Source organism: Neopsephotus bourkii, unplaced genomic scaffold (genome assembly GCF_033783945.1).
Source record: "Neopsephotus bourkii isolate Nb327-2 ecotype Australia unplaced genomic scaffold, CSIRO-AGI_Nbou_v1 NB_795, whole genome shotgun sequence".
Taxonomy (NCBI): domain Eukaryota; kingdom Metazoa; phylum Chordata; class Aves; order Psittaciformes; family Psittacidae; genus Neopsephotus; species Neopsephotus bourkii.
In genome coordinates, this window is record NW_026901291.1 from 1353623 (window position 1) to 1378372 (window position 24750).

The window sequence follows — 24750 nt, forward strand, 5'->3', positions numbered from 1 at the left end:
CGAACAGGTTCAACTGCCTTTTTTAGAAGCAGCAACCAAATGAAGCTGCAAGGGCTTCTCTAGGGGAAAGTCAGCTCTCGATCAATCCAAGAGGAATCCTCTGGGAAGCACTAAAAACAGAGGCAAAAAGAATGCCACATATACATAGAGACTGCAGTTTTAAACATACTTGGCATGGCCTGATCCTACCGCCAGTGACATCGCTGACTTGTGTCAGATGGGAGGTGGTCATTTGTCTTTTTACCATGGATTTCAACAGTCCTGGACTTATGCCAACATCAGTGACTTCTGGAAATCTAGCTTTTAATGTCCCTTGAAAAATTATCTAGGAGCTCCTGCTGACTGCACAGGACAACTCAACTGTGCTGAGTGATGAGGTTTCTACGCCCTGCTGTCTACCTTGCCCTTGAACATTCACATTTGCAGTGGCTATCAGTCAGCTTACACCTCTTCATCATCGTTTGGAGATAAAAAGTCACAGATTTTATTCTGCACTAAAACACTGCACTATAAATTGTGACAGATCAAGAGCTGACTGGCTCAGATTTCTGTGCACCAAAGGCAGTAACTTCATCCACCATCCAAAGCTTAATCATTGCTTCCAATCAACTGCATAAGTTGTGCCTGTTGCTAATGGTCTGAATGACATAGTTCTTAACTGTTAAATAAACAGCCTCGTAGGTAGGGGAGGGTAACCAAATCGTTTGACCTTCTCTTGCCCTACTCCTTTCCACACAACACTTAGAACAGATACCAAACCATTCTGAAACTTTTACAAGGCACTTGGCACAGCTTTGTGAACTGGAACAAAATAACTTGTAACCCTCAATTTGTTCTAACTCTCCAAGAACAAACTCAGCTGAACAAACTCAGCACTCATCAGTTCAGTTATCTGCTATCTTGACTACACATCACAAGAAACCAATTATTATAAATTCTTTCAGTGCTACAAAATACCTTTTACAATCTGTTTTCCCACTTACCTACAATGATGAATAAACATTGCTCCATCTACCCAAGTTCTAGACTACAGAATATACAGCAGCTGACTCGGTATTCACACCACTCATTTTTATAGAAGCCACTTGCTATATCCCCAAAAAATACCACCTATGCCACACATAAGATGAAAATGCATACATTCAAAACAAACGAGCTATCACTAGGATCATGTTTCTAGCGCTAAATTTGACAAGCACAAAACCTACCTGCTGGGAAACTGAAACCATCTGTTGAATGTTGGCAACAGTAGCCTGTTGTTGGACCACTTGTGGAAGTTTTGCAACCTGTAGTTCCACGGAATAAAGATTTGGTCAAAATAAAAACTTGCTAATAGCAGCAAAACATTATACTTATACGGCTACCAGGTGAAAACCTTTCCAAGATCCTAGTCACAGTAAGTTGCAGCTTGGCATTCGCAGTGATACTGAACTTTTGTAAAGCTTTCTAGATAAGCGTATTGAAGAACTTAGCTAGCAGAGGAAAAGTATTTTTCAATTTTAACTGCAACATACTTGTTTCCTCCTAACTATATGTAAAATTGAAGGAAGCACGTAAATTCTAACAGACCTCATTATCTTAGATACACTTCTGAAAGAGTATAGCTTCCAGTTCCTAACCTCCTCCTTTTTCCATGGACTGATCCAGTTATACAGTAAAGAAAGTAAGTGTCGCCTACTCTTGGCTGCCAGAGATAAGGCTGGGAGGCAGCACCACAAATCTTCTTTAGTACATACAAGTATGGAATCTCTTGCTTAATAAAAAGGAGTGACTCAATTTGATTATTTCAAAGAGGAAAGGCAAACTTACAGCTCAGATAGTTCCTCTAACCTGCTATAAACCCACATATTCAGCACCAGTGAATTTTATTATAAAGTCCATTTAAACAAATGTGTGACTAGAATAAGAGTGAGCACTAAAATGCTACCTCACCTCTCATCTTTACAATGCTCCAGTCACAGCAGAGTTTAAAGGTGTAAACCTGTGTTACCTGTACCTGAATCTGGGCCTGGACTTGCTGAGTTCCACCTGGTTTCTGGGTTTGGGAAATTGGAGTTGTTAAGAACTGTGTTTTAATGGCAGGCTGTGTAGTATAAGTTACTTTTTGTTGCTGTGAAGTCTGCTGTTGGGTTTGGACTGTAACCTGTTGAGCATTTATCTGCAGAAGAGAAAAAAAAGCATCAATGACTACAAAATAGCCATGTATTTTAAAGAATAGGTAGATAGCTAATAGGATTAATTCTATTTAATCATTGAAACAAAATCCTTCCAGGATTATTAATAGCAAAATGAACACTGGTCAAAAGCTTTCATGCACTTACACAAATATTCTGAATCACTGTAAGTATTTATTCCCTGCCTGTGGCAGGGCAGTTGGAACTAGATGATCTTAAGGTCCCTTCTAGCCCAAATCACTTTATGATTCTATCTATTGAAAAGATTGTCTCTTGCATGCACATGCACACTTCGTACGATAATGTGCTTCCAAAAAACAACACTAGTGGCTGACTGACAGCAAAGCCCATGAGAACATGACATTTCAGGAGAGAAAAGTGTATTTTGCACAAATCATATTGTAAACAGTGAAAATCTTTAGGAATTTTCCACATCTGGCTAAGTTAGAAACAACTAATGAGAATCTTGTCACTTAAGAAAGAAAATCCAATTCAGGGCCTGAGAAATGACAGAGAACAGCCACCTTATTGAAAAAAATATTGAGCACCTAACAAGACACATGAGAAACTGTTCTCTCTATACATACTTAAGATTCACCCTAGAAATCCTGACTGACTCTCTAAGAGTGTTCTCATAATTCAGAGCTGGCGCTTTATAACCACAAAAGTGTAACTCAACAGGAGAGCAAACAGCCAGTACCTTTTGCTGCACAGTAGCCTGACCCTGAGCAACCTGAGGCTGGATAGCTTTCTGTTGCTGTGCTGCTTGATGATGCTTGAGTTTTAGAAGCTGCTGGACATGCAGTGGCTGTGCAACTACCGTCTGGCCTCCTGAAAATTACAAGAATAATTAGAACTGTAAGAGTCTTCATTTTATTGCTTTGTCCCAGTAATCACAGCTTGCAAGCACAGACTGTGCTTTTTATAGACTTATACATCTGCATAGCTCTGAGCACTAACAGCTCACTGATTTTAATGGGAATAAGACATATGATTTTGACAGCGGAGGAAAAGAAACATTCTAAGGGCATGAGTAAGTTAACTGTGTTAAAACAATGATCTTCCTACAAGAAAAATTCTGCCCACACTACAGGAGGCTGTTACAAAATACAAGTCTCCTGATGTCCATTTTGAATTTAAAAGAAGTTATGAAATTACCATGTCTTTATTTGTAAAACTAAACCTGCTCACCTACTCTCATGCAGAGATTGGAAACCAAACAAACCCCACCACATCTGGCTAAAGAATGGTGCTGACCTCCAGGTTAGATGGAGTAAGCGTATATCTTACCTTATTTCTGAAACAAACAGGAGTGCAACCTCTATCACTTAAGCTTTTAAAAAGCATGAGTGTCCCACAGAAGACATTACTTAAAATATGTTATCTTTATAAAAGTAGGTTGTAAAACTTCATTATGTTTTAGCAAGCCTGTTGACATACCTGCTGCTTTCTGCGGCTGCCCAATGGCAACGCTAATGCCTGCAACAGTGACAGGGAGCGTAGTGACTCCTGCAGATGACACAACAGCAGCTGGAACAGACACCACTGGAGGCTTTGCCAAAGCAACCTGTGCTGCTTGCGGAGTTTGGGCCTGGATCTGTCCTTGTGCTTGAAGCTGGGAAGCAGGAACACGAGTCTAAGCAATAAGGAATGAAGATTATTGTACTGGCACAAAAAATATCTGCTGTATATAACAGGACATTATGAAGGGATACTTGTAAATGTTTCTAAATAGAATTGCTCCTTTACAGTAATATAATTCAGAGATGGTATTGGTAGGTAAGCGCAATTTAAAGCTATTTATCTTCCAGCTATATCTTTTGTACTACCTAATTAAAGCAAAGGGCACTTGTATGCATGGATGACCAGCATCCAGTTCATTTAAACCCACAAAAAGAACAAGGTGTTTAGGGCTGTTTTTACAAAGTTAAAGACAACTTACAAGACGAGCAACTTGCAGGTTTGTCACAGTAGTGCCTGTGAGAACTGCACCAGGACGAGGTGCTGTAACTGCAGTGAGCTGCTGAGTTTGCTGTTGCTGTTGTACTTGCACTTGCGCTGTTTGCTGCTGTGCCCCTTGCTGTGTCTGCTGTGCTGCCTGCTGCTGGGGTAGCTGCAGTTTCTGCTTCTGCAGCTTGATCAGCTGCTCCTGCAAAAATCAAACACTTCCATCAGGTTGGACTGGATGACCTGTGAAATTCCAAACTATTCTATCATTTTATGATAATTTCCGATCTTTTACATGACTACTAGAAAAAAAAATGGAGATGGATCTGGAGCTTTAAAGAAACATTTTATGACAGACTTTATCAAGATCAAAGAGCTCAGAATGCAACTCCTTTATGCAAGGGGTTGCTAGTGAGTAAGTGACAGCGTGTGCTTTACATCCTGACCTACTGCAGTTGTATCAGACACAACTGCCTTCATGAAATTTTAGTAGGACTGAATTCAAGAGAGAGCTGCATTTCACTCTAGTCCAAGAAAAGCAGGATACACAACACACACTGCTAATGATGCTTACAGTAACAATGACAGTAACAACATGCCACCTTACTTCAGAAGCATTTCCTCACCTGTGACAATTTCCCTACAGTTTTTATTTGAGCTGGAGACTGGGCTTGTGCCTGAGCCTGGATCTGTGGGACCTGCACCTGAGCAGCCTGCTGCTGCTGTTGCCTCAGAAGCTGGAAGTGAGCAGGGGTGATTGTTTTGCCAGACAGCTGGACTGTTGGTGTAGCTGCGAATAAAGAAAACACAAAATGCTCTGAAAATTTTCAACATTCAGTTTAATTCATTGATTTCACTTAAAAAAAAATCAAGCTGTTAAATGCCTATTTTTGCTCCAGCACAGTTTGCTGACTAACTACAAGTAACACATAACTACAAATAACAACACATTAGCATAAACATGATGTAAAATCAGAGTAAATAAAATGTATGCTTCTTTCTTCATAATGATTTTTAGTCCCAACAGTAACTCTAATATCTTACTGCTAGATTATTAATAATCTTTTTTTAATTGTAATGCCTAGAGGCCAAGCTGCTTTCTACTTCAACACTTTATCCAGAAATACTGGAGAGAAGAGTAATCTGAGCACCAACAATAAAGCAAGTTAAAAATCACACCACTGATTAATTGTGCTGCCAATGAACCCAGACTTTCAATACTGTAGGGCTACAGCAGTCAAGCAACCTGCAGAAGTTCTGGGACCCTTTAGGCAATCCCCAAACACACGATTATTACCTGGTGTAACTTGAGTCACCAAAGACCTTGTCTGGGTCTGCACGGGTGTTAAGTTGGTAGTTACTACTGCTGATGCTGTGACTGATGTCACTGCGCGGACCCCCTGGGTAGATGCAATGGTCACCAGCTCTGTGGAAGCAGGAGGTGCTGCCGCAGTTCGCTGCTGGGTATGGACCACTTGTGCAGTTGCAGTGCCTCCCGAAGTCTGAAAAAGAATAGAGTCATTATTTCTCACAGTTTCCAAACCTCATATAAAGCTATGGAACTTTCTGGAAGTGGATTGTACAGTTTTAGAAAAACATGAAAAATGCAAAAGTATTGCAAGGGTAAAGCAGGTCCAAATCTTTCTAACATATCTATCTGTTTGGATATGTTCCAGTCAGCATCTGGTTAAACCTTTTTCAAACAGGCTGATCACCAAACCCTTAAGGACATAACAGAAGATTGATTTCACTATTCTTCACTTATTTTGCTTTATCTCCCATAGTCTTAAACCAACAAAATAATAACAAAGATCATAATTAACAAAGCACAAAACAGTTACAGACTGGAAATGATAGCAACATAATACACTGCCTATGACAGCACTTACCTACAAACTACTTTTAACAGTAGTATCTGTTAGGCACATTTTTCTGATCAACTGCTCCATGTGTTCTGATATTTTGGTAAAGGAGAGAGGTTTGATAGAGAAGGATGATGCACATGAAATTAGCAAGAAGAAGAGTTTCTGATAACATGGAAAGCTAAAGAAGGAAACAGATACACTGATACATGCAGCCAAAGGTCACTCCATGGACACAACTAGTGATGCGATCTACTCACAGTCAATGTTCCAGGTATAACAGGTGAAGCCAGACGTTTATTGATGGGCTGAAAGGTAGCAGCAGGGACTCCAGCAACTGTGTTCACTATGACATTTCCACTCACTGTAGCTGAAAGCAAGCGAGGATTAAATGTGAGATTCTAAAAGTGAAAATCTGAATCTCCAATGCCCAATTATAGTCTTCTTACCAGTCTGTATACTTGTCCCTGTAACTGCTGTTTTGATTGTGCCAGCCTATTTAGAAGACAATTGAGGTAAGAGATCAGAAAAACAATAAAAGAAAACTGAATATAGCTCTTATCTTTGCTGTTTATATCTCTTAAACTTTGCTGTTTAACACAAGGCTGTATTCCAGAAGTAACAAAGTAAGAAAACTGCAATAAAATGCACAGATACTTCTGCAGTTGCTCATTCACGCAACGTATCAACAGCTGATGTATATATGTAAGGATTCTGCCACTCTAATGAGCAAATGTTTGGTAAACACTGGTCATTTGATATCCTTCTTAGGAGGAGAAGGGAGCAATATCTTACTCTAGCACTTCACAGACAACCACTCGCACATGAACATTAAATACGGAGCAACACTTATGGCTCAGAACCCATTCTCTGTGTCTTTTTGTAAAAGGCCTTCAACAAGCAAAATAAAATCACCACTGCTGGCACACATTAGTATGCAAACTGGAGTGGCTCTAAAAGCAAAAGCCTCAGACCTGTCATCAGATACATTAAAACAGACTCTAGATTTAAGGAAGCCATGAAAACTTTGCACAGTTTGCAATAACACAACCATGGTAGGTCCTGTAGGATGCAACATTCCACTTGCTTTGCCAAGGTTAATAAAGCTTTGGGGTTTAAGCTACTAACAGAGTAGCTCTTACAGCCACATTCCCTTCTCTGCGTAAACACTGTTTACTGACTGTGAAAATGTACTTGATTAAGTTAAAGTCTAAACTGAAAAATGCAAAAAATCTTTGCAAAGGATATTATACTTCTTCACCTCAGAATGCCAAAAGCTATTGCTATACTGGTATGAACACTCTTAATAAATAAGCAAAAAAGGAAGATACCCAGGATTCTCAGGAAATAAAAAAGAAAGAAGGAAATAGCTTTTAACTCACTACACTGACCTAAATTTCTCACTTTCCAGAGAAAATAAACCACATAATATGATACACACAGAAGAACTGAAGTTACTACATCAAAGGCACAAAGCCCTCCCTTTCTTACCAATACTGCTGTGTTGGCCACAGTAGTTACTGCAGTCTGCACTACTGCCTGTGGCTGCTGAACTACCTGTGCCTGAGCCTGTGGCTGAGGTTGGGCTTGTGCTTGCTGTACAGCTGGTTGCTGAGCTTGCTGCTGGCCAGCTTGCTGCTGCTGAGGCTGTGGACCTGTTTGCTGTTGTGCCCTCTGCTGTTCAGCCAAAGCCTAGGAAATCAAAGTGTGAGCTTCACAGTCTTCAAAACAGAGCATGTAACAATCAGGGTGTATTATTAAAAAAAAAACCAACAAAACAACCAAAAACCAAACAAAATCCCTTTAATTCAAAGTATGTATTATGTGTGTGCAGAGACAGCATACAAATCTGTCTTCATTGTAACTCGCTAGCTCCCAGTTACCTGACCTAACCAGTATCAAACTACAAGATGTATTTGTGGTTACATAGCTTAATGCATAGCACAACAAGCAATTTACTATCAATAAGAAAGAACAAGTATCTCTTTCTGAATAATGTAAGAAAGGAGGCTACAGAATGGTCAAGAATAAACCAAGATTTTTATGTTTGTAATATATTTCCCTAAAGAATGTTTCTATACGAGTATGGGCATGACATACAGGCCCAAGGAAAGGTCCTACTTTGGACCTTGAATATCTAAATCCTAGTACATCAACAATGTGCAGCTGCTCATAACATCTGCTGTACTACCAAGGCTCTCTCAGGAGGCAGCTTTTCTCATACTTCCTCTGTTCATTTTTTAGCAGGCATATGTACAGCTGAGACCATACCTTTTTCTCTTTTGCAATACGTTCTGCTCGGAGGGATGCAACTTGAATTGGAGGAAGTGGCTTGTCATAGTTGATTCCACTAGAAACAATGATAAGAAAAAGCACATAATTGTTAAAAGTAAGTAACTGAAAGTTAAAAAACCAGAAAAGAAAAAAAGCACTTCTATTCAATTCCTAACTCCTTTCAGACATAGAGCACCCACCTTTCTGCAAGTACTGATGCATGCTTCGGATTCTTCTGGAAAGGATTCATGCCAAGTCTGCAATAGAGCAAAACTGTATTACTGGGCACAGAAGAAACTTAAAAACAATATTTAACTTCATGTTTTAATAGATGGCACTGCAGTTTTGGTGAAGTTTTCATGATATTCACACCAATACTGGAGCCTGTATACAGATAGACATTTTAAGGAAGACTCAGAGTAAACAGTAAACAAATACAGAAGTTACTGTATGTATATACAAACCAATGTACTAGTCATCAGCATAGACATAAAGTATGTATAGTTCAGGCAAATGGAAAGTGTAGTTTATAACATAAGATTGAAAACTGAGTGCTCTTCTGCTTTTAATCCACAAAACAAATTCATGCAGTGAGTAAAAGCTAACCCAAACACATGAAATATGAAGATGTTTCAAGAACACAAGACCAGAATGCAAGGAAAGAAACAAACATGAACAAAGAAACTGGCAATTTGAAACAGAATGTAAAATAACTCTCAGTTGTGAAAGCAATTCATAACAGATTCCAGGAGATCTGTGGTGACAGGGTGATTGGGATTGAATGATCCCAGTTAAACTTACAGAGGTTTGATAGGTGGACTTCTTTTCCCTGCAATCATTTTCATCATCTCAAAATGATTAGTATATAGTTGCGTGTGGGTTGCACCCTCATCTTGAGCATAGATCTGATTGGTACGAAGTGGGCGACTGTTTTTAGTCTAAAAAATGAAAAGACACCAGCTTTCAATTGCAAACACACCCACATGGCTTTTTGTCTACGTATAAACACATGGTGCGCTTGTAGGTTATTTAAAAACGTAATCCAACAATATCTATCACAGACTGGTTTCTGCCTCGTGTCACTGATAACTTACTGTTACACAAAACTCTATGGGAAATATATAAAGAAAGAGCAAAATAAGGAGCAGTTCTCACGGTCACACTGGCATCAGCACTTGGGGACATACAAAATGGCAAACTCTAATTTGAAAAAGAATCTTTGCTTTAGTTTAGATCTTGCAAGTTTAATTCAGTACCCAAACCAAGAGCCCATTAGTTTATAGTTACACATAGCGCACACATAATATAATAAAACCATCACTGCACTGCTCTCCCAGCAAAGCTATGTTAACATCCAACACACCATGCCATTCTAACGTTTGACTTCTCCTAAGCAGAAACTGCCAGTCAGGGACAAACCTGCTTATTAGTCACAGAATGGGACTACAGTCAGAAGTTCTGGGTTCTCTACCCAGTTCTGCCACTAAATTGCTGTATGGTTTGGAAGAAGTTGTTTACAACCATGGAATTTATGTCTGTTTCTGTAGCATACTATCATCCTCATTTACTAAAAGGTGATTCGAGCATTAAATTCACTAGATATTTGTAATCCACTTAGACTCTAGCATGAAGTACATTCTGACAGATCTTAAGTACAATCATAATGACCAGGATAAGTTACATGGTGGTTGTTAGGTGGAAAAATACCCACTACAGTTTAAGTGAAATCACAAACTTCTTGCATGGTTTAAAATTTATCTATCAAATCCAAAAGCTGAAGGCTGGTGTCAATCCACTGTATCAACAAAGAAAGGAAGAATACATTTGGCATTTTAATTGATGTTTCAGAACTCAAGTAACACTCAACATGGATCTCATATGAATTATCTGCCCACCTCCATTGCTGCTAAATACCACAGTGTCTAGATTTGATTTGGAAAGAATACCAATGCACACCTTATAAATACTTTTTGTCTTCTTTTTAGGATTAGCTTCGTACATTAGCTGTAAAATAAGAAGGAAAGTTAGATGATCTTTTGTGGAAGATTTTGTTCAGGTGCTTTTTCTTTTCAAAGAAATCACATAAAATAAGTGGAAATCCTGATGAGGATAATTTTACAATCTTTTAAAAGTTATTTATTTACACTGTTGAAACGTTTAACAAAAAAAAACATGTGTTTATGGAGATAAGGAAAAAAAACTCTACAAACTTAAAGTAAAAAAAGACGCATCATTCTATGTAAACTCACCTTTCCTTCTTCCCTTGGGATAATGACATTTTCGTATCTGTTTCGGCATTGTTTTGGTGAGCGATAGACTCTGCTGCAGGAGTTAACAACATCACTAACAAGGTCCCAATTGGGAGTGTGTGCTGGCGATACAACAGCAAGATTTAAAGGAAGCTCCAGCAGCTGCTTCACTGCCTACAATAGATAAAGGTACAAAAGCTTCAGATGACAAATCATTTCAGCCTTCCAAACCTACCCTTATCTGCATGTGTCCACACACCATTACTACAATGATACAGATAGCTTAGGGCTCAGGCTATGGATTCACCTATGTTCACAGAGAATAAATAAGCATAAAATGCTATTATGCAGACTGACATGCAAGAAAACACTTGGAGATTGCTAGAAGAGGAAAAGAGAGCTGCCACTCAAGTGCTGCTCTCCCCCCATGGGTGGGAAGAACCTTAGCTGCATTATCCAATGTCCAGCCAGCACAACTAATCTTAAACATAATAGTAAGCCGTCTCTACAATAAAAATAAGACTTAATCATACATTTTGGCTAATCATACAGTTTAACCTTTAATTTATCCTCACAGGAACACAAAGGCTAGGCAATGTGTTATGAGTTATGTCAGTAAAGTGCCAAACTAGCCATTAAGAATTAGAAATAACCTTGGAGAAATAAAGTGCAGAAAGAGCCATTTCTGAAACCAGAAGCAAAAATACATAAATAATAACAGCAGAAAGTGAAGGTATCATCTGACCTGCAAAAGTGCCCAGTCTTCACTAATCAACCACTCTGGATTATCCTGTCCAGCCTCAGCAGCTGGTTTGACAAGAGTTGGCAAAGGCTTTGCGAACTGTGTTTGTTGTTTCAACAAGATGTTTTTCTTTTGCTCTTTGCCCTCTCGGCGCATTTTCAACATTCCTGGAGTAGCTCGATCGAAAAGGGAACGAGGTGGAATAACTGTCTCTCCATGACGTTGCTTTTTCTTCCTACCTGCAGCTAAGACAAAACCCCCCCAACGTTCTTAGTAAATAGTTACCACCAGTCTTTTGATTCCTCTGCTACTTACAGCTGCAAAATGCTCCTATATGTGTAGAGCATTCCCCACTGCCTTTGAAAAGCATACAGTCACTAACTAAACAAGCCTGCTACAAAGTAATAGAATGCTTGTGTTCTAAACTTGTCCTTTTAGGAACACTTGCATGTCTAAATAGAAAGACACACTGTAACAACTGGGGTTTTCAATGATTTTACTGTTTCAAGACCATGGTGAGACAAGAATTTTCACTTCTTCAAACCTGTACATTTGATCTTTTCTAGTCCAAACATGCAGGAGGTATGAAAAATCCCCTGATTTTTTTTTTTAGCTTTCAGCAATAAATCTCAGAACAGTTTTGAACAAGGCCTTACCAGATGGATCTGTTTTGTGTCGTTTACGTTCCTTCCTGACATACACTGGAGGCAACTTTGATTCTGGAATAGGGGTAGTATCATACATCAGGCACATAACAGAATCTATGTAGATATCATTGTCATCCTGAGGTGGAGTGGGAGGAGTCCAAAGCTACAGAACAAAATTAGTAGTTACTGCTATATTAACACTGACCATTATGTTTCAAAAATCAAGAAGCCTGTTTAGGCTGCCTGGCGTTACTTCTACTTACTGGCATTATTTCAGTTTGTCCATCTGGACCTTCATAGACATATTCCTACGCAGCAAAAAGAGAACACAATTCACATGATCCAACTGAACCCTGAAGGAAAAGGTATTCAGTTAAGAAATACACTATTAACAAGACTAATCAGGACTTACTTTGTTGTATGCATCCTCCCGAGTGTAGGTTAGAAGTTCCTCTTCATCCTCCCAAAGCATTTTTTGCTCTTTTACCTTTAACTCCTTCATATTCTGGACTTCCCATGCTTTCTTTGCAGTTTTCAATTCCATCTACATGAAAGTCAGACACCTTATAAATTTTATGCAGTGACAGACACTGACTACAAGTTATCAATTTGTATTTTTAAGGACAAACTCCTTGAACTGTGACATTTTCAGGCACAGAAATCTTACAGCAATTTCTTAATAGATACTTTCACAATCATTTAGAAGAGATAGTTTTTGGTCTCTGTTGAGGGCCTTTAAACCCTCAAAATAAAGCACTAAGGATTTCAGTTAAACAACCAAGACAACCAGAACACAGCTCGTTTACCCAACTAAGCAGGTTCACTGAAGTTAATTAAATTCTCTGTTCCCCACAGCTATCAATAGAGTACAACAAATATTTGCTGAGCTGTGCTGAAGCATGTCATTCCCATTTTATAGAAAAGAAATTAAGAACTGACACCTTCTTAAACCAAGAGAATCCCAAAATAATACACTCTCTGTAAGGCATTCTGGCGTTCATAAAGTATAGCAAAAGATCACAGAAGTGCCTACAATATATTCCACATCACTGGAGTAACTTCCACTTCACATTGAAAATATAACCCTGCTCATACCTACTGTGACAGAACAATATGGAAAAGAAAGGTGTGTTGTTTTACCTCATTCAGACGTGGCTCGTTCTCATCAACTGAAACATGGAAGAGCTCTAAATAATTCAAAGCATACTTCTCAATTGGAGTCAGCTGAGAGAACGTATCAAGGAAAAAGAAAAGTTAGTATTGAGGATAATAAAAGGAATGTGAACTGAAGGAGAGTGTATCAAAGCTCTCTTTAAAACTAATCTCCCTCTCTGATAGCTTAACATCTTCAGACAGTAGGAGATGTCCCATCCATTTAATGGGAGTATCAATCCCAGAGACAAGTTGCATTAAGGCAGACTGCAAAGAAATTGAAATACTCAAACTAAACATTACTTTTTAACCAAATATTCATGGAAAGTCACGGTACCTGATCCACAACTGCAACCAACTCCTGCAGCTGCGAGGGCTCTTCGTTGTATTTTGTCTCACAGAGCTCTGAGATTAATGGTTCAATGCTTGAGCCACGTCCTATTTCTTGTACATGATCGTTTGACTCCTCATCCTCTTGTTCAATACTGTTGAGGGCCTTTCAAAAAGACATATTTTAAACAAAATGAAGACTTCAAAAATATGGAGAGAAACACCATAAGAAATTCACTGAGATCCAGCACAGATTTGTGGAATAGGTGTCTGCTGAGGCAACAGAAACAGTCCCCAGAATGTATACAATAAAACTGTGGGCTTTGGAAGTTTTGTTACAAGGGAAATCACGACACTAAACTACCAGAAAAAGAGATTGGCAGAATTTACCCAAATAAAAAGAGATAAGGCAACTGTTCAATACTAATGTTGCACAGCTGTATTTTTAACATGTGTGTTAATAATTACCTCTATGAATGGTCTTGCAACTTTAGGTGAAATATTTTCTGCTGGAGATGGCTCTTGAGAAAGTACTACAAATTCTTCTGCTTTCACTCTAAATCCAGAATCCTCCATGGGAGAATGAACCTCAAACAATTCCTGAATTGTTTGCTTTGGAAGTAGAAGGAAAAATAAAAAGAAGTAAATTCAGCTGTCAGAACCATTCTGCATTTTTATATAACCTTGAATTAGCTCAGGTTCAAGCGACCTTATAAACTATGGACTAATTAAAGAAAGAATAAACTTCTATCTATTCTTTCTGGAGAATTGTCTGTTTTCTCTTCTGTAACTTTCTCCTGTAGGACTACAGAGTAGAATAAAGTGTTAACAGCTTGTTTATAGGGAAGTCAGAAATATTGTTTCATTGTACACCACCGTACTGAGAATGCCAGAAGGGGACGGACTAGCTTCATTACTGCACTCACTGTTTTCTGCATCTTCAGAGCAACAACTGAGAGCCTATCTCACTAAATACCCAAACTTTGTATGTCACATTTTTTAAGTTGTTGAAACCTTCATCCTTACAAGCTCTGCAGAGTTTTGCAGCAGCGCACAAGAAACTAGAATACACTGTCACACAGGTGGTACCTGTGCATCGCTGTGCAAGTAACGGGACAAAAAGCAGATGAATGGTAATAGAGAGGATGTGGCACTAGCACCCAGAGTTCAAGCAATCATGAAATCTAATGACTAGCTACCCATTCTAGCCCAAACAGATTCCTACTAAACTGTTACTAACCATTCCAACACAGATAGTTCAATGTATTTTGAATATTAACTTACCTGTGTTAAAAAGGCCATTGAATAGTCATTTCCCTGAGCAGCTACTTCTCTGATCAAGTCCTTTGTGCCATTTTTCAAAAGCTTTTCTTCTACTGAATTACCACTGACAAGCCTAAATTAAAAGGAAAAAGAATAGAAATCTAATTAGTCATTTCCAAAACAGCTTTCAGAAACAAAAAGGAAAACTTCCCTTAGAGAATAACACCGAACTCTAAGCATGTGGTGGTTTGTGGGGTTGTGGTACGTACCCAGAACAAAACACATACCACCACCTCTGCTATAAAGCTTACATTTAACAACTAGTGTAACTAAAAAAAAATCAAGAAAAACAGATCAAAGGACACCTCATTTGAGTAACTCCATGTAAGCTGACTGTCAAAAAACAAGTATGAAAAATTCATTCACTACGTCATTAAGACTGACCACATTTTCATATGATAACATGGCATCTTCTTTATTGAAGTGAGATGGAGTTTTCAGCACTGTTTCCACTTTATTTCAGATCATACAGAGCAGCACTATCTGAATTAACCTTACATTAAAGCATGTTAAAGAGCAGTCATTGAGCTGTAACCATCACCTGTATATATGGATATCTTTACATCTCCCAATTCTGTCACACCATTCCTGAGCTTTTGCATCCATCACTGGGTTTAGATCATTGTCATAGAACACAACTGTGTCTGCCTCAACAAGATTGACTCCAGTGGAACGACTGTGAGAGGAAAGGATGGCACAGAAAATGCGCTTGTCTCTGTTGAAAATTTTCATCAGCTCCTATACAAATGGAGTAAAAGCAGTAAATAAACCATATACAGAAACAAAATGCCAAACTAAAGCTTAATGAAAACACAGACAAAAACAAGTCAAGTCTTTCAATATGACTAAGAAACCAGGCAAATCTCCTTCTCCTGCTGTAGCACATAATAACCTGAGCAGCACATACTGCTGTTCCAGTGGACAACTGCTAGGTCAATCTTACCTGCCGTTGTTCATGGTTAGCATATTCATCAATCCTCACAAATGTGAGGAAATGGAAATTCAGGAACAATTCCAGTATGTCCAACATCAGAATCATCTGTGATAAGATCAGCACACGGCGCCCTTCAGATTTCAACTTTTGAAGCAGGACAGCAAGAGCTTCTAATTTTCCTACATTTCAAACAAGGAAATCAGTAATAGTTTTATACAGAAATTCTGTTCCAGTGAAAAAGGAAATCATGGAAGCATTATCCCCAAATGTTATCATTTACCTGAGTCATACTGCACCAGCCGGAGGTCAGGGAACTGCAGCAAGTGAGGAGTGGTAATCCTTTGCAACTGATGCAAGTGTGGAGCTGCTTTCTGCTTAAGACTGTGCTTAAAGAGTTTCAGTCTATGACTATATGAAGGGGGAGGATTTGCTACATACATACATGGGGGAGCAGCAACTGCAGCTGGCAATACGAGGAGAGCCCTGTGAGAAGCATCAAAACAAGAGTTTAAAAAGTTTAAAAAGTTAAATAAAAAATTATCATCTGCAGCAATAATTTTCAGCCTGTCAACCATGTAATTTTACACTATTATGTACCCACTTTGTTAAAGTGACTTAATAAGTGCTGAATGCCTTCAAAGTGTTAATATTCTCTATCTCCCTTTATACTTTTGTTTTGTCTGCTTTGATGATAGCTTTTGTTAAGGTGTTTGCACTGTGACCACTGCATTCAGTCACTGGAGCTCAAACACAAGAAATACCCATCATACCAAACTTACTAAAAGCAATACAGAAAAGTCTGAGTTCTTCTAATTGTGTTTCATGTTTCAAGAAAGCTGCAGCTATTGCTCTGCATGCAATCCATTAAATGCCATTAAATGATGGAGTCTGCCTCTGTCTCTGTGTCTTGGCTTTTGTTGGTTGACTCAGAACTATTCAGAAACAAATCCAAAGCATAGGAATGGAAGATGAGTTATGGTCAGCTGAATTTGGGCTTGAAATTAGGAACGAGGTATGGAAAACTCTTATTATAAAGATCCTAAAGGAAACAGAAGTGACTGTTATTTTTATGTTTGTACTGCACATCATTTATGCTAAATGTATCGGTCTAAACCAAACATGAACAGAAACAAGGTTTTAAAGCTCTTTTGAAAAGGAGTGTTTAAGAAATAACTAAATGTGGTAAAGGCTTGAGGCAGAGTCACACATTACCTGTGAACAACATCCTTTAGAGATTCTTGTTGCTGACCCAAAGTCAGGATCATTTCTTGCAGTGGGCTACCTGGGCCTCCAGAGGCACTTGAAGAAAGGCAACAGTTCACAAAGCCAGCCCACCTCCAGCTGTTGTCTTGCCTGGAAGACGGCTGAGAGGGCTTGCTTTCACCAGCCAAAGAACAAACACTCAGCAAGTCTCTGCCATACATCGGGGCCCGTGAACAACGGCGCTCATTGCCAGAAAATATTCTGTCCAGGCGCTCCTTCAGAAGCCGGTTCTTCTCTTCATATGTTTCCTTTGCCAAGGAGAGTTGAAAAAGAACCATTTGCTGCTCATCATAAACACGTAGGAATTCGAGTTTCTTTAGAATGCAGCTATCAGGATCAGAGCACTGTGTGCTTTATACCACCAACATCCTACATTATAAGAACTACGTAAAGCAATCACTAAAGGTATAAATTTTGAATAAAATTTGAATTCATATTAAATTCATGTTAAAGAGTCAATTATATCTTATTTTAATACCTACTTGGTTTTTTAAAGTACATTTTCATAGTTTTGTAAATAAACCAAAACTATTAATTTATATTTGGAACACATCAATTAACACATTAATATTTATGAGATGCAGGTTCTTGCACAGTTTAACATATACTTGATGTTTCCCTATGCTTTACAGGTTGCTTGAGTATCTTTGCTTGTGAAAATCCTATGATTCCTTTATTTATGCACTACTATGTAATTACAAGGTATTAGAGTCACAAGAACCTGTCTGCTGCCACAGCACAAGAAACCTGATAGCTGCTTTTATACACAAGAATTTATCTTAAATTATGTATTACAAATGAAAATGCACCAGTTCTGTCAACCTGAAACACTGACAGAAGCTGGTTTACGTACTTTGCAGTCATCAAAGTTCCTAATTAATCCCAGCTTCGTAAATTAAGGCTTCCAACTATTGCATGGATTTAGTATCAAGCCTGAAAAGTGTTGTTTCGTGAAGAAAACAAAAAATTAAGTACCTGCAGTTGTCCATGCATTAAACCAGGTGCTGGTTTTAACACTGCTCCCATGTCACCAGACGACAAGTTAGTAACTGCAGTTCTACCTGGAATACAAACTGAGGATAAACACTGTGTTTATATATTTATTCTTAAAATCAGTTTCATTTATTATTTTCAATAGCAGACATCTCATAGCTGTAACACAGCATAACTGCAGACAAGTTTTTAGCCCAGATGTCCACTGGGTATCGCAAATTTATACTTAGCTACACATCACGTATCTGTTTACACCAACTGTTTTCACAAAAGTCCAAGACAGATCAATGGAATTTGACTTTGCTTTGCACAAAGACCTGCTGCATTCGTAGCTTATTCAAAATGCCATGTAAAGTGCAGTAGGTATTAAGATTTAGAAGTTATACTATAAATCAGGAACAGATTGTTCCAATTCGTCTTAAAGCAAACACCTAAGATTTTTCAGAAAACACATGAATTCAGTGTATCTACAAACTGATGAAACTGTATGATGGAATCTCATGGTGGAGTTCTTGTGAATTCAACTGTTAGTAAATGTTTTCCCAGACAGCTAACTAAACTATAAGAACATTACACACAGCTTATCGAAACTACAGTGATCACGTACTAGCAGACTACAGACAATGTGTAGCAGTTATTTTCTTGATAGGATATATAGGTTTCTATCTCAGTCAGAATACACTGCTCATCAGCACTGGTTATTTGTACCAGAAAAGCAGCACAACCCTCTGCTGGTCACTATGAGCCTGTAGTGGTGAGTCAACACACCCATGAAGAACTGCATTCCAGTTAACAAGCAGATGCTGGCCCTTACATTAAGACTAACGCACTCTAAAGAGTATGCAGAGGTTTAAGCTTTGCCTTTCCATATTTTTATTATGAATAACCAAACAGAGATAGCCAATATAAATCCAGTTTTACTACACAGCCTCATGTGATTCCAGCAATTTCAGTTTCCAATCACCCAAAGCAATGGAATTTATTTAGCATTTTATCCAAACTTCAGAAAGTCAAAGTATTTTCAAAAGGCTTTACATCTTCCTCCAGTGATGAACAGCAATAATAACAATGTTCTCTTTTATCAATTGGAAACAGTACTCAGTTATTATTGCTTTTAACAGAGCCCTCTTTTTACCATCATGAGAGTAGTAAGATGCGTGAGTTTTTGTAGAACTCTTACACCAATTTTCGTTCTGAACTGTGGCCATTATTAGAGTACCTGTAGTGCAATCAGAGCTGGAGGGTGAAACATTTGAACCACAGCTCTTCCAAACTATGACAGAAATCGTTTACCTCCCAACAACAGGGAGGCTGTTGAAGCTTCTTCTCACCTTTTTATGACAAGATGTTTACTCTTCAGAGAGTCAAAGTATGAACTTCAGTGGCACATTAATACATCAAAAAGGAGCAGAAAGCAGTCTGTTCTGAGGGAATGGTTTATATCCAGAGAACATTACAGCATATGGCCATTTCCAGCAAACTCATAGCATTGCATTTATCATCATTTTTCAATGTGCTGTTTTGTTTTAAATGCATCTTAGACAGAAATTTCTCTATCGTCTTTCAACCAGTATCTTGATCATATTTTAAGCAAGGAACCAATCACATTTGCAGCAAGGCACCAAATACCTAAGCAGTATTTGCAGAGGGAAAACAGTAGCTTGATTAGATAGAGAAGCAAAGAAAATTAGACAAAGGCAAAAACAATGTGGAAAAACCGAGAGAATTGCTGGACATTCTCTGTCAGTACAAAAAATGATCACCCTGATTTTTCCTTGAAAAAAGTAACAATTTCACACTTACTTCTTCCCACAAAAAATATACTTATGACACAACTGGAAAAAAAAATCTATATATTTAACAGAGTTTCAAGCTCTCCCAGGTTTGTACTGAAAAATGACCTAATTAGCATACCTAATCACACACAAATCAGAAGGAGGTGCCACACAGTTTACCTGCTTCTGAACTCATTTTACAGAACTGTGGTCTATAACAATCTGGAGTTATGTACCAGTGTGATTTTAGTAACTGAATGTTTAGATACAGACATTTCAGATTAGAAAACCTACCTTGCTGTGCCACTGCTGTGGAAGTTGGGACACCTGCTTGATGCTGGCTTCCTAAAGCATTCAGAGCGTTCTGAACAGCTCCTGCTTGCGAAACTGTCTGCATGACAACCGGGCCCTGAGGTCTCAAATACTGCTGACCAGGTGCTGAAACAATCTGAAGAACACTTCCTACAATGAAGGATTTTCCAAAAGTTAGGCTCAATAGAGTGGAAAAGAATAAAGAGTGTAAACAGTCTTCTCTGGCAAAAGATACTACTGTTACAGACTGGCACATAAATTCTTACACCAATCTGATTTAAAGCACCGTAAGATCTGGTAAGAAGGAAATGCCTAAATCTTCATAATTAATGAGGAGTTTCACATTGTAGGAGTATCGTTCTAAATCTAGGTATTTTATACTGAATTCAGACAAAATCAGGCCAACCAAAAAATCCTCATTTAATGTTCCCTCTACCTATTTTGTTGGCCACAAAGAATCAAGATTTCCAGGTTCTCCTGAATTTGGCAACACGCACACCACCAGCAAGGGAAACTTGAGGGCAAAATATACTGTAAGAAGAGTATTCAGGTCAGGGTAATAGTTGGGTCAAAATACAGAAGCACAACAATCCTCAAGCATTATTTACACCATCTCAGAACAAAGAACACCCTCAGTTGTGTCTGTTTCTGCTCATTAGGGATTTAATCTGAAATAAAGCCTCACCTTACTTTAGCTGTACTGCATACGTGTGAAAACAAATTCAATTACAAAATCATGAAATACATTACAGAAAAAGAAACTAACTATGCCTTTCATTTGTCAGGCATTTATTTTTCAAAGCAGAGCTACCTATTATCCCTGTCTCACACAGAAAACAGGTAGAACAGAACACAGTTAAGCAGTGGGGATGGAAAAATCTCTTTAACATACAGCAGCAAGGAATGTCCTGTCCATAACAAAGCATTCTGAATAATGGAATACTCCCTGTTTTGAAATAAGTACCTTGTAACTGCAAGGGTTGCCCTGCCGTGAGCTGGCGAAGTTGACTATGTGATAAAGTGAACTTGTTCCCTTGGAATTGCAGTGTTACAGGGGTCTCTGGCTGAGCGATCCTGCCTTGTGCTCCTGCTATAGAAGCCAGCTGGGCTATTTTTACTACCTCACCACCTGTCAAAAAGGGAAACAGGCATTAAGAAAGACCAAAGTGGGAGGCAGGTTGTTCAATAGTCACAGTTCTAGGTTTTGGTTAGTAAACTGGTGCTGAAGCGCCTTCCATGCATAATTATACTCAAGAGTGCATCAAAAGTGTCATATAAAAGTTAAGCAGGTATCGCTTTCTATATTTGATGGGCAAACTGGAAAAAAGCTGATTGTTTACAGGGTAAGAACATCAACATTTTAGGAGTTACCACTTTCATTAGCAAAAAAGTTAAGAGCTACCTGAAAACTCATGTGACACTTTGTAACAGGACGAGTATAGACATTAAAGTGATTTTCACTGCCTTTTCAAGAGCACGAAGGAAAGTTTTAGGAAGAGACAAAAATATTCACATATGTGGCACTGTAAATATACAGTTGAAATGGCCTGAAATTTGCTGATGAAACATGATTTATATTAAGCGATCTGCACTTAGACAACCCAAAAAGCTTTAGAAGTGACAAGGACCAAGCTTTTTGTGATTTAAATGCAGAAAGGTTAGAGGCATTTAAGCATTAAGTTTTATGGTATCGAGAAAATACTGGTGTGAAAATGTAGCTTTTGTAAAGGCAGTGCATTACCCCAGAGATAAAATTAATACATCAGTGCTCAGTACTCTATACACATGCTAATAGGCAGTGCACATACAACCTTAAAGCAAAAAGCCTCATCGCTTTTCTCTGCCTAACGGTTGAGACTTTCCTCTCTGCGAGAGGCCTTTAGCAGATGGATTAGTGTTTAATATGAAAGGAATAATTAGGATAGAGCTAAAACATGTGGTCTGAAGGAAGTCTTGCCAGCAGAAGAAACATGCAGAAATAGGAGATTAAGTTGACACCGCTAATATATGTCCACAGCAATTCTATTGTTTCTTGTCCAATTTTCGATTTTCCTTGGTCATAAAGCAACATACTGAGCAAGGCTAATCAGAAGAGTGAAAAAAAAACAACGATTCTGTACACATTTTTAGGGTGCCTAGTAACTTAACCTCATTGTAGTATAAAGGTGGGAGAAACCTGGAAAGGGGAGGCCACTTACTAGGCAACCGTGCCTGGGCCTGAGAGGTCAGTACCAGCCTCTGAGGCAGCACACTCTGTTGGATGGTGTGCGAGGGGGCCTGTGGCTGGGCCTGCCCTAGCTGAGAGGCCGGCGCAGAGGTCTGGCCCCGCGGTTTCACAGGGTTGGCTGTGCTAGTTGCTGTGGTGAAGGTCGCTGCGGGCTGGTGTCTTGGAGCACTGGTGGAAGCCTGAGTTGTCTGAAACTGTGCTGCTGCGGCTGCAATCAATAAGGGTTGTTTGGGCAAGCTGTTAGAGGTTTTAACTCCGCTCTTTTAAACAACCTGCATTAAAAAGAAACCTTCCAACAGGATATTAAAATGGCTACAGGAATGGCTTGTCCTTACAGAATGGGATTTCTATCCACACCTTCTACTCCATCCTCTTTTTACAACATTATGTATTTGGAAAGCATTGTTTAAAAGCTTAAATAAATACACAAACGCACTGTAAATTCCCATCATTGATAGAACATTACACATGATCAGGGTTTAAATACCAACTGTGCCATATTTACTCCGTACGCTAACAGTTAGGTTACACAAAGCTTAGTTTTGTATTATACTGGCAGATCATACTGTAGAAACTAGTGGGGAAATTTACTGGCAATTAGTCTGTTGGTATTTTTAAGCCATTAGTATTCTAGACCATTAAGCTAGAGGGGAAAGGAGTTCTATTAACAGACCTCTATCCGACTACACAGAGGCTCAGGTAACCAACCGAGCACTAACTTTCCTACCTTGATTTGAAGACACCGTAGCTATGGGTGATCTTCCTCGTACTTGTGCCTGTTGAGTTACAGTTGCTGTGGTCACTGTGCGTTGTACTTGAGTGCTTGGGAAGACTACAGTCCTGCCCTCAGGTTTCTGGCCATACTGAACGGGTTGAAACAACCTGAAAAGAGTATGAAAATTCAAAGCCTATAGGAAGGTCACAGTTCAGCCTTTAACAATGAGCTCTACCACCCAGATGGTATAAACCAATCACATCAGATGCTCATGTCTTTCTTGCAGATGACTGAAACTGGCAAGACTCAGCACTTCAGCAAACTTCAAGCGCAGACATTTTATAGTCATTTTGTTAAGTCCAAGAAGAAAGAAGAAACCTTTCATTGTCACACATCCAGTTTATTGCTGGATGTGTGACAATTACAGGAAACAGCTTAAAAGAGTCTAGCCCGATTCCTGGAAAAAGAATGGGGATCTCATATATCATTTCCAGGGAGATGTCAACATGCCATCAGGCAGCCCTTTTGCACCAGAAAAACAGTTCCACCTTACTTTGTGATCACTGCTTCATTAGCAGAGAAATACTCTTAGAAATTCACTGCTATAAAACTTCATGTGTCTCTTATAACACTGCAAGCACAGATAGCCCTGTAGGTCCAATTTAGTCTTTTAGTTGCAAAACAACACTCACTTGCCATAAACAAGGACCCCAAGAATAAAATCCACGTGCTGCTGAAGTAAAAACGAAGGGAAATCCATAAACAAACTTCAAAAGGAGCCACACGCCTCGAAAAACTATTCAAATAGAATCCTTCTTTTCAAGAGTGAACAAGAAAGCAACAGAACAATAAAATGCAGTCAAGTCTGAGGTTTTGTGTGAATCACTTTACTAGAGATGCAGACAGAACGCTGAAAACATAGCAACAGGACTACATTTCCTTCCTGTAATTCTAGTTTAAAAGGAGGGCAGTTGTACATACCTGCTTGGTTTGAGCTTCACAGGGTTGGGCCTAGCTGGTGGTGGAGGGGAGCTGTAGATTTCTTCAATCAACTTTCTAGTAACCTTCTGTTTTGGCAACATTTGTGCTTCATAATGAGTCATTTTGTTTTCCATTCCAATGAGATCAAAAAGAGACAGGTCTGATTCCTAAGGGATATTGTAAAATAAGGTTTATTTTATGTGATAACCCAAACAGTTAAGTCCTCTCCATGTTCTCTCCTTAATTCACTTTCTATATTTTTACAAATAAATGCTTTAAATTTAAAAAGTAAGCTATTACTTATTAGCCAAAACTGTTTAGAAACCTTGGAAATAAATCTTAAACTGATAATCCCGTTTTAAGCATCAGCATTAGAAGAAAAATAACTTAAATCATTAGCCAGTTATGGAAATCAAAGCAAGACACATTTAACAATTCTTAATATATCACAATTTCCAAAGAACTAAGTAGAACTCCTACAAGGTGTTTGTTAACTCTCAAGCTCAAATGCCAAAGTACAAAGGCAAATGTATAATTTAGGAGTAGAAGAATATGAAGGAAGGAAATAAGGTTAATCAAAAAGATCACCTCATCTGCTCCACTACTCGTACTTCTCTCTAATGCAATTATTTCCTTTGATTATCCTGAAGAGGGGAATTACTTCTTTAAGGATAACACAAATAGTGGTACTTCACATGGATTGACAGAAGCATACTAATTTAGTCACTTTAGCATACTAATTTAGAAAAAGAGTAAGTCTTGCTCTCCTTTAGCTATTGAAAGCAGAAGGAAAATTACAGAATGCCGTCAGATGTTTCCTGACACATTTCAGCATCAGAAAACTCCTGCA

The 24750-nt window shown here is 38.6% G+C and overlaps 1 protein-coding gene across 17 annotated transcripts in view; it reads right to left on the bottom strand.

The window, feature by feature from the left end:
- The window catches only part of EP400 (E1A binding protein p400), a 47451-nt gene that overhangs the window by 3092 nt on the left and 19609 nt on the right, over nucleotides 1-24750 (bottom strand). For 4 of the 17 annotated variants that reach the window (XM_061355343.1, XM_061355341.1, XM_061355339.1 and 1 more), the window contains 33 exons: nucleotides 23901-24067; nucleotides 22932-23086; nucleotides 22176-22412; nucleotides 20942-21106; nucleotides 19960-20127; nucleotides 17873-17970; nucleotides 16847-17145; nucleotides 15915-16117; nucleotides 15644-15813; nucleotides 15242-15438; nucleotides 14662-14773; nucleotides 13846-13989; nucleotides 13385-13543; nucleotides 13036-13119; nucleotides 12308-12439; nucleotides 12159-12203; nucleotides 11905-12058; nucleotides 11252-11493; nucleotides 10507-10680; nucleotides 10214-10261; nucleotides 9059-9195; nucleotides 8458-8514; nucleotides 8255-8333; nucleotides 7475-7675; nucleotides 6433-6478; nucleotides 6244-6353; nucleotides 5419-5623; nucleotides 4748-4911; nucleotides 4117-4323; nucleotides 3615-3810; nucleotides 2875-3005; nucleotides 1991-2158; nucleotides 1209-1286 (listed from right to left, as the gene is read on the bottom strand). In XM_061355343.1, coding sequence (XP_061211327.1) covers nucleotides 1209-1286; nucleotides 1991-2158; nucleotides 2875-3005; nucleotides 3615-3810; nucleotides 4117-4323; nucleotides 4748-4911; nucleotides 5419-5623; nucleotides 6244-6353; nucleotides 6433-6478; nucleotides 7475-7675; nucleotides 8255-8333; nucleotides 8458-8514; nucleotides 9059-9195; nucleotides 10214-10261; nucleotides 10507-10680; nucleotides 11252-11493; nucleotides 11905-12058; nucleotides 12159-12203; nucleotides 12308-12439; nucleotides 13036-13119; nucleotides 13385-13543; nucleotides 13846-13989; nucleotides 14662-14773; nucleotides 15242-15438; nucleotides 15644-15813; nucleotides 15915-16117; nucleotides 16847-17145; nucleotides 17873-17970; nucleotides 19960-20127; nucleotides 20942-21106; nucleotides 22176-22412; nucleotides 22932-23086; nucleotides 23901-24067 — 4932 coding nt within the window. Of the gene's footprint in view, nucleotides 1-1208; nucleotides 1287-1990; nucleotides 2159-2874; nucleotides 3006-3614; nucleotides 3811-4116; nucleotides 4324-4747; nucleotides 4912-5418; nucleotides 5624-6243; nucleotides 6354-6432; nucleotides 6479-7474; nucleotides 7705-8254; nucleotides 8334-8457; nucleotides 8515-9058; nucleotides 9196-10213; nucleotides 10262-10506; nucleotides 10681-11251; nucleotides 11494-11904; nucleotides 12059-12158; nucleotides 12204-12307; nucleotides 12440-13035; nucleotides 13120-13384; nucleotides 13544-13845; nucleotides 13990-14661; nucleotides 14774-15241; nucleotides 15439-15643; nucleotides 15814-15914; nucleotides 16118-16846; nucleotides 17146-17872; nucleotides 17971-19955; nucleotides 20128-20941; nucleotides 21107-22175; nucleotides 22413-22931; nucleotides 23087-23900; nucleotides 24068-24750 lie in introns of those variants that run through there. The other 13 variants (XM_061355349.1, XM_061355348.1, XM_061355338.1 and 10 more) reach the window with 12 other exon arrangements.